The sequence below is a fragment of the Rhincodon typus genome, chromosome 46 (assembly GCF_021869965.1).
Source record: "Rhincodon typus isolate 14 chromosome 46, sRhiTyp1.1, whole genome shotgun sequence".
Lineage (NCBI taxonomy): Eukaryota > Metazoa > Chordata > Chondrichthyes > Orectolobiformes > Rhincodontidae > Rhincodon > Rhincodon typus.
Window position 1 is genome coordinate 4,626,820 of NC_063377.1, and position 10,061 is coordinate 4,636,880.

At 45.7% G+C, this 10,061-nt stretch overlaps 1 protein-coding gene across 7 annotated transcripts in view; it reads right to left on the minus strand.

The window, feature by feature from the left end:
- The window catches only part of pfas (phosphoribosylformylglycinamidine synthase), a 69,531-nt gene extending 64,754 nt beyond the window's left edge, over nucleotides 1-4,777 (minus strand). For 2 of the 7 annotated variants that reach the window (XM_048620487.1, XM_048620486.1), the window contains exons 1-2: nucleotides 4,562-4,694; nucleotides 2,450-2,585 (exon numbers count right to left, since the gene is read on the minus strand). In XM_048620487.1, the coding sequence (XP_048476444.1) occupies nucleotides 2,450-2,585; nucleotides 4,562-4,603 (178 nt within the window). In that variant the 5' untranslated portion in view covers nucleotides 4,604-4,694. The other 5 variants (XM_048620488.1, XM_048620490.1, XM_048620489.1 and 2 more) reach the window with 5 other exon arrangements.
- Between the last annotated feature and the right edge of the window lie 5,284 nt (nucleotides 4,778-10,061).

A 10,061-nucleotide genomic window follows, 5' to 3' on the forward strand; every position in this document is an offset into this window, starting at 1 on the left:
CTGTGTCTTTGTTTAAGAAGGGTTGTAAGGAGAAACCTCGGAACTACAGACCTCAGTGTCGGACTTCGGTTGTGGGTAAAATTGCTGGAGGCGATTTTAAAAGATAGGATTTATAGTCATTATTTAGAGGCAAAAATTGATTAGGGATAGTCAGCATGGCTTTCTGTGACGAAAATCATGTCTCAAACTTAATCAAGTTTTTTAAGGAAGTTACCAAAAAGATTGATGAAGGCAGAGCAGATGTTGTTTACTTGGACTTTAGTAAAACCTTTGACAAGGTTTCACATGGTAGACTGGTTAATAAAGTTGGTTACACTGAATGCAGGGTGAGCATGCCTGCTGGATACATAATTGGCTTAATGACAGCAGACAGCAGTGGAGCGTTGCTTTTTGGACTGCAAGCCAGTCACCAGCATTGTTCCGCAGGGATCAGTCCTAGGTCATCTTTTGTCTGTCATTTGTATAAATGATTTGGATGAGATTATAGAAGGCATAGTTACTAAGTTTGATGCCAAAATTGGTGGTATAGTCGACAGTGAAAAAGGTCATCTAAGATTAGAAAGAGATCTTGATCAATTGGGTCAATGGGCTGTGGAGTGGCAGGAGTTTAATTTAGATAAATGCAAGATATTGCATTTTGGTAAAACAAACAAGGGCAGAGCTTATACAATTAATAATGGTCCTGGGTAATGTTGCAGAACAAAGGAGACCTAGGGGTTCAGGTACATAGTGCTTTGAGGTTTGTGTCACATATAGGCAGGGTGGTTAAAAAGGCGTTTAGCATGCTTGCCTTCATCGCTCAGTCCTTTGAGTATAGGAGTTGGGAAGTTATGTTGAGGTTGTACAGGACATTGGTGAGGCCTCTTCTGGAGAACTGTGTCCAATCTGGTTACCCATTTATAGGAAGGATATTATTAAGCAGCAGTGGGTTCAGAAGAGATTTACCAGGATATTGCTGGGTATGGTAGGTTTGAGTTAGGAAGAAAGATTGAAGAGGCTGGGACGTTTTCACAGGAGCATAGGAGGTTGAGAGGTGACTTTATGGAGATTTATAAAATCCGAGGGGCAGAGATAAGGTTAACGGTAAGCGTCTTTTCCCTAGGATAGGAGATTAAGACTAGGGGACACATTTTTAAAGTGAAAGGAGAAAGATTTAAAAAAGACATGAGGGGCAATTTTTTTGAGACAGAGGGTGGCCCATTTGGAATGAACTTCCTGAGGAAGTGGTGAATGTGGGCACAGTTACAACATGTAAAAGACACTTAGATAAGTACATGAATAGGAAAGGTTTGGAGGAATACAGGCCAGGATCAGCAAGGTGGGACTAGTTTAGTTTGGGACTATGTTCAGCATGGAGTGGTTGGGCCAAAGGGTCTGTTTCTGTGCTGTATGGCTCTACGACTATGACTTTAGTATTTAAAATTAACAACCAGTCTAACATCAAGTGTCATTTGTAGAAGAGATTTCCAAGCATCTAACGTCTAGCATCTTTGTGTACAAGTGATTCATAATATCTCTCCTGAACAGTCTGGGTCTAATCTTTAGACTATGCTCCCAAGTTCTAGAATCCCAAACAAGTGGAAAACGAATTATCATGATTTATCCTGTGTTTTCCTGTTAATATTTTGAAGACTTCAATCAGATTTTCTCTTAACAATCCAAATTTGAAAGAAAACAGGCCTAATTTGCATAATCTCTCATCATAACTTATATCCTGAAGTCCAGGTATCATTCTCATGATCTTAGGTTGTACTCCATCCAAGGCCAATATGTTCATTGAATCCATTGAAGCCCTACAGTGTGGAAACAGGCCCTTCAGCCCAACAAGTCCACACCGACTCTCAGACCCTCACCACCCCACCCAGACCCATTCCCCGAACCCACCTAATCTACACATCCCCGAAAACTACGGGCAATTTAGCATGACCACCTAGCCTGCACATCTTTAGACTGTGGGAGGAAACTGGAGCACCTGGAGGAAACCCACACACACACGAGGAGAATGTGCAAACTTAACACAGACATTGCCCAAGGGGGAAATCGAACCTGGGCCTCTGACACTGTGAGGCAGCAGTGCTAACCACTGAGCCACCGTGCCGCGCAATCTACAAATTGAGAAATTGTAGTCAGCAAGATACTAACCTGCACGGGGAAACCCCAAGGAATTTCCAATCCATTCTAAGTCTTTCATAAGTTATGCTACCCAGATATGCTCACAGGGAGATTAGAATCATTAATTTCAAATTATTGATTTATTTTACCAAAACATACTAGATGTGCAGATCAAATAACATCTACAGAGATAGGCCACGGACAAACGACAACTTCATTTCATGCATTTAAGGGACCAGCCATCTCCTGCTTCTGAATAGTTATCCAGGTCCAATCACTGGCCCAGACTAGCCTTTACACCCATCCTTGCCCAGCACAACTACAATACGACTCTGACCTGTCCAGTTTACATTGAAGCACAGCTCCCAGTTGATGTGCTCGATCCTCCCCACGTGAGGGTTTCCAGATTGAAGGATCTCCAGGTCAACAGGTGGCAGCTCAGTTGGACTCTTATAGAAATGAAGCACAGCCATCTGAAGAAATAGAGCAACAAGAATCAACGAGGGTATTGTGAATGAGCCAATATAGCGGGTTACAGAATAATACAACTTCCACAGAAAGGCCACGATGGCGGGGTGGGTGGGGAAAGAGGGAAAGAGACAGAGACAGAGATGTGGCAGCACGGGACCGAGGGAGGGAGGGGAATGGAAGGAACAGGATGCCACAGGGCAGGGTGGGAGGAAGGGGCACTGGACAGGATGGGAGGGAGGGGGCAGAGGTGCACACGGAGAGTCGGGTCGGGTCGGGGGGATGGGGGAAGGAAAGGCAGGTACTTACAGCCCTAAAGTGAACAACAGGAATAGGTAAAGGCTTCACCAAGAATCAGATGAGAGACAGAGTTTGAGGCAGAATCTGTCCAGAGAAACCAGGTCCTGCGAATGCAACTCCTAAAGTGAACAGAAGTTGTATTAAGCAGTGCTCTATCAATTGACAGCACGAGTCTGACATAGCCCAGTGTCAGGAGGAATTAATTACAGCTCAGAGCAAACAGCATCTGAAAATTGAATTGAAAGAACTCTCCAACATTTATCACATTCCTTGAGCTATACATCAAACATAGAATCATACAGTTTAGAAGAAGTCCTTCAGCCCATCGAAATAAAGACTACTCTATATCTACATAAATCCCACATTCCAGCACTTTGCCCATAGCCTTGAATGTTATAACATTTCAAGTGTTCATCTAAGTACTTTTTTTACAAGTTTGGGAGCGTTTTCCTGTTTCAATCATCTTTCCATGCAGCAGCATTCCAGGTTCCAACCAGTCAATTGGTGAAAACATTTTCCTCAGATTCCCTCTAAATCTTTCACTTTGAAATTGTGAACATTTGTTACTGACCCTTCAACTAAGGGGAACAGCTGGTACCTACCCACCCTGCCCATACCCTCATCATGATTTTCATCTCAAACAGGTCCCCCTCAGCTTTGTCTGTTCCAAAGAAAACAATCCGAGCTTATCCAGCCTCTCTTTGCAGCTAAAGTGCTCCAGCCCTGCTGGCATCTCAGTGAATCTCCACTCCACGCATCCAGTGCAATCACATCCTTCATGTGTTGCAATCACCAGACTGAAGCCCAAACGTGCAGCTCCAACATAACCTTTCTGCTCTTATAGTCTATGCATAACTGACAGAGGTAAACGTCCCATATGCCTTCATAACTATCATATTAACCTGTTCTGCTGCCTTCAGAGATCTGTGGACAAGAACCCCAAGATCTCTCTGCTCCTCTGAGCTTCCTAATGTCCTGCCATTCACTGAGTACTTTTCTCATCATCTTACCTTTTCCAAAGTGCATCACCTCATACTTAGTGTTAAGGTCCATTTGCCACTGATCTGTCCATGAGACCAAGCAGGTATGTCTCCCTGCAACACAACTCCTTACTGTCACCCACCAGATCACTCTGTATCATCCTCAAAATTACTTGAGCACCAGGAACTAAACCAGAAGTTGCTGGAAAAGCTCAGCGGGTCTAGCAGCACCTGGGAAGAAAAATTAAGAGTTAATTTTTTCAGATCCAGTGACCCTTCTTCAGACCCTTCCTGAGGGTCACCAGACCCAAAACATTAACTCTGATTTTCCCTTCGCAGATGCTGCCAGACCTGCTGAGCTTTCCCAGCAACTTCTGGTATTGTTCCTGATTTACAACACCCACAGTTCTTTCGATTTTCACTCGAGCATCAGTCTGTTTGTCGCCCCTCTGATAACCTCGTGTCTGCAGGAGCCAAAGTATACACAGCAGCAGTAGCAGCTCAGCCCCAGCATTACAATGCGACTCAGCTGTGGCCCTGAACTTTTACCTCTCTTCCTCACTCTTTATTTGCTGACCTTCAGTGCTGGCCGAGTCCACAGCTGCTCTCAGCTCTGCTGAGCTTCAGCTGAACTGCAATGGTATCGGGCAGGATAGGTATGAGGGCACAGGACACCACGGTGCTACGAAAGTTATACAAACCTGCAAATCAGCAGAAGCAGACCAGTCAGTCTCTCGGGCCATTCAATAGATTCTCCCCCCATGTCCCTCCATTCTCTCTCTATTACAGTACTATGTACCTCTCTCCCTTCCCTCTTTCTCTCTATTACAGTGTTCTTACCTCTATCTCTCCCCCCTCTCTCATTCGAATCCACGCGACTAACTAAGAACTTCCGGCCTAGACCGGAAGCCTCTGGTACTCGCCGTCCCCGGATTGGCCCAGCTTGAAGGGCCCGCCCACATTCCGTTCCCGCCGCTGACCACCGCCTCACTGCCCGGGAACGTTTGCGTTACCCTCGTTACACCCGAATTACCGAGAGGATCCGCCCACCCTCTCACTGCACAGGAACCCTTACGTTACCGCTGTTACACCCTAATTACCTCCTTTACCGAGAGGATCCGCCCATCCCCTCACTGCACAGGAACCCTTCCGTTACTGCAATTACCCCCATTAAACCATCATTACCCCATTATACCCAATTACCTCCATTACCGAAAGGATCCGCCCATCCCCTCATTGCACAGGAGTCCTTCCATTACTGCAATTACCCCCATTACACCATCAGTACCCCATTATACCCAATTACCTCCATTACCGAGAGGATCCGCCCACCCCCTCACTGCACAGGAACCCCTCCGTTACTGCAATTACCCCCATTACACCCTAATTACCTCATTATATCCCATTACCGAGAGATACATCACCCCCTCACTGCACTGGAACCCTTACATTACTGCAGTTACACCCCAATTGCCCCCATTACAAAGAGGATCCGCTGCCCCCCTCACTGCACAGGAACCCTTCCATTACCGCAATTACCCCCATTACACCCTAATTACCTCATTATACCCAATTACCCCATTACAGACAGGATCTGTCTGGCTCACTGCACAGGAACCCTTCCATTCCCCCCATCACATGCCAATTACTCCATTACCGAGAGGATACACCACCCCATCACTGCACAGGAACCCTTCTGTTAACGCAATTACACCCTAATTACCGCCATTACTGTGAGGGTATGCCGCCTCACTACACAGGAATTCTTCCATTAACCCACAAATACCATATGCGTTACCAAGAGGATCCGCCCTCTTCCATTACCCCAAACACCCCCATTACCCCCCAATCACCCCCATAACCGAGAGGATCCGCCCCCTCACTACGCAGGAACTCTTCGATTACTCCAGTCACCACCATTGCCCCCATTACTGAGAGTTTCCATTCCCATCACACCCACATAACCCCCAATCCCACCGTCCCCTTCAGCTCCATAACCCTCCCACAACCGAGAGGATCCACCCCCTCACTAGACAGGAACCCTTCCATTACACAATCACTCCTGTTATCCCAATTACCCCTTTACCAAGAGGATCCACTCCACTCCATTTTCCCCCTTCATCTCCACAACACCTCCCCATTACTCTCACACAACTAAAAGGATCTGCTTCCTCACTGCTCATCAGCCCTCCTTACATGCCCAATACCAACAGGATTCACCACCCCTCATTGCCCAGAACTCCCCTAGCCTCCATAACAACCCCCTCGCATCCCCAATTACCGAGATTATTCTTTCCTCACTGCCATCACTCCCAACTGAACTTTTGAATGGACCTCTCAAATGTTACTTCTGACCTGTCTCTCTTCGCACCTTCTCTGGAGGTTTAATGCTGTATTTTGCACTTTGTTCTGCTATCCTGATGCACTCTGTATTTTGCACTCTATTTTGCTCTCCTGATGCACTCTGTATGGTAAGATCTGCCTTTATAGCACGCAAAACAACACTTTTCATGATATCTTGGTACATGTGACAACAATAACTAAATCATCCCCAAAGCCCCACACCTCAATTACCCCCATTACAGTAGAGGAACTGCTCCCCTCTGCTACCACTGCTCCCACTAACACCCCTCATTATTGAGAAGATTTGGTCCCCACTGCCAACTCTCCCAATTACCCTCAATACACGCCCCCCTACTGAGAGGATCTGCTCCATACTGCCCAGCACTCCCTAACACCCAACAACCCCTAACTCCCACTACCCTCATCTCCATAACACCCTCTCACCACATTACCCACAGCCCAGCAGCCCCCTTACCCCAATTATACCGTTAACCCCCTCCATCACCTGCATAAACATTAACCCCTGCATTACACCCTTACTCCCATCACCCCCTCACACATCACCCCCATTACCCCTGTCACCTCAATTACACACATTACCCCTCCATTTACTACTCCACCCACATTACATCTCATAACCCCTCGATCACCACTATTATACCCCAATCACCCCCATTATGCTGTCCATTACCCTCTCCATCCACCTGATTACGCACTATTACCCCCTCCAGAACCCCCAAATGACACCCTTTGCTCTCTTCAGCATCCCAATAACCCTCAATCAGCCCCTCTATAACTTGCATCACACCCCAATCACCCTCTTTACCCGAGATAGTAGGAACTGCAGATGCTGGAGAATCTGAGATAACAAGGTGTAGAGCTGGATGAACACAGCAGGCCAAGCAGCATCAGGGGAGCAGGAAAGCTTCTTCTGAAGAAGGGTCTTGGCCCGAAACGTCGGCTTTCCTGCTCCTCTGATGCTGCTTGGCCTGCTGTGTTCATCCAGCTCTACACCTTGTTATTCTCACCCTCTTTACTCTGTCTGTTATCTTCCTCCAAAACTCCCATGACCCCTTCCATCATCCAATTACACTCCATTATGCCTCCCCATTACCCTAACCACCTGCATTACATCCATTTTCCCCTCCATAACCATCATTACACCCCAATTACCCGGAGAGGTATGTCATAGTGCTAGAGAGTGTGCAAAGTAGATTTGCCAGAATATTCCCTGAGCTGGTGAGTTTCAGTTATGAAGAAGATTGGACATACTAAGATTGATTCCCTCAAGGCAGAGAGAACTGAGAGGGGACATGATTGAGATGTTTAAAATTATGAAGTTAGGTTCCAGTGTTGGACTGGGGTGAACAAGGTCAGAAATCAGACGACACCAGGATATAGTTCAACAGGTTTAATTTGAAAACTCAAGCTTTTGGAGCCTCAGTCCTCCTTCATGTGTTAGTGAGAGAGGTAGTATCAGACACAGAATTTATAAGTAAAAGATCAAAGGTTCACACCATTGATGAGGATGTACTCAACAAACCAAAGATGCTATTAAATCTTTGATCAGTTAGAAGGTTTTAATTGATTAATATGTATATGTAAATCCCTGAATTCAAGTTACAGTCCTGAGATAATTAAAGGTTTTATCAGTGTAAAGAAGAGGTGACATTGTAGGTCAGACAATGCATGTTAGGTGTGAGGCCTTGTTTAGAATCTGTTTGCGTTTTAATTTGAAGTCAGTCTGGTTTTATTTCTAAAGTAGGAATTCATAACCCTGCATTTCCCATGGCCAATCCACCTAAACTGCACATCCCTGGATGTTATGGACAATTTAGCATGGCCAAACCACCTAGCCTGCATATCTTTGCACTGTGGCAGGAAACCAGAGCAGTTGGAGAAAACATAGACATGTGGAGAATGTGCAAACTCCACACGGTCACCTGAGGCTAGAATCAGACCTGGGTCCCTTGTGCTTAAGGCAGCAGGGCTAACCATTGAGCCACCGTGCCACTCAAGGTTTAGAGGAGATGTGAGGAAAAACCTTTTCAGCCAGATTGGGGTGAATCCAGCTCACTGCCTGTAAAGGTTAAAGGCAGAAGAGGTCATAAAATTTAAGCAGTATTTAGATGTGCGTTTGTGATGCCAAGGCTAGGGGCTTAGAATAGGATTAGTATAGGTAGGTGGTTGTTTTTGACCAGCAAGGACACAATAGGCTAAAGGACCTTTTTTCTTTGCTGTAGATCTCTATGCTTTATAATTCTTCACTTGTCCTACTACCTTACACTCCCACTCCTCCTCTTATTCCACCACACTTCACACCCACCACTCCTTCTATTCACCTTAACCTCTCCACTCCCTTTTCACCCCTTTCTCCCTCTCCCACTTCCCACAGGAGGTGAGAGTCTTCTTCATGTCCTTCACTGTGAACTGTTACACATTTAATCTGGCTTGAGTCACTCACTCAGCAACAGAGCAGCTCCATTCAGTAAGTTGCTCTGGAGACTGAGTTGCTTTCAAAGTTACATAAGTCCTTTGATGGGATGTTTGATCTGTGATTTTTGTGTTTGTGGACTGTCAGATAGTGTTTGTTAAACGAGCACAGTGTTGTAGCACTTTGAAACACAAGGTTTAAATGGGAATTGTCAGAAAGCTCTGTCTTGGTGACGAGATTTGTTTCTAGGCCTTTGAAGGGAAATACAAGGTTCCCCAGGGAGCTCATACGATGATTGATTGATTTTATTATCACGTGTACAGAAGAATGTTGAAAAGCTTTGTTTACAAGTAGTACAGGCAGATCACAGCAAGCAAAGGATGTACAGATCAAAAAGACTTAGAGGCATACAGGCTACATTGCAGGTTACATTATTTGAGGCTAGAGTCCATTCAACCATCTGATAATGGTCAGAAAGAAGATGTTCCTGAACCTGCTTGTACGTGTGTTCAGGCTTCTGTATCCTCTGATTGACAAAAGAGGTATTAGGAGGTCATGACCAGGATGCAATGGGTCTTTGACAATATTGGCTGCCTTCCTGCAGCAGCGAGCCATGTAAATAGAGATGGAAGGTTGGCTTCCGTGATGGCCTGGGCTGTTCACACAACCTTCTATAGATTGTTATGGTCCTGGGCAGAGCAATTGCCATACCAGGCCATTATGCACCTGGACAGTATGCTTTCAATTGTGCATCTGTAGAAATTGGTGAGGGACCTTATGGACATGCCAAATTTCCTGAGCCACCTGAGGAAGAATAGGCATTGTTGTGCCTTCTTGACTGATGACCTCTGTTCTTCCTGAATGTGACGATGATTTGGGCTGAAGAATAAAGTGGGCAGAATCTTACAGCCACTGAGTGACATTGGCCTTGGTGAGGAAGTTGGGAAAATAAGTTGAGATCAGCAGTACGGAGATTTGTGATGTCAAGTGGAACATGTCTCATTTTCCAACCAAACCTTGATTCTCTCTCATGAGCAGTGAGGGGCTTTTATGCAGCTATTTGCAGTCTTGCCTGGTTGTTATGCACTTTCCCATTCTCTCATCTGATGGGTGAAAATCGAACAGTGATAATTCTCAAAACAAAATTAGGAGTGGATACCTGGCCACTTGTTCCTCTGTTCACCATCATAGACACCAGCCACCAACGTTTTAGGGTGAGCTCCATGGGCAGTGACCACAAGCGCCCTCCTCGTCCATGGACATTGGCATTGGAAATGTTCCAGCCTCACCATACCCAACTGGCACATCTCTGGTCAATTTACAACACAGTTCACACTTTGCACACAGGTCCAGGCACCCAACTCATTGATTAGATCAGGCTTGAACTTAGAGTGGATCACGTGCTCTCTTACTTTATGGCAGCG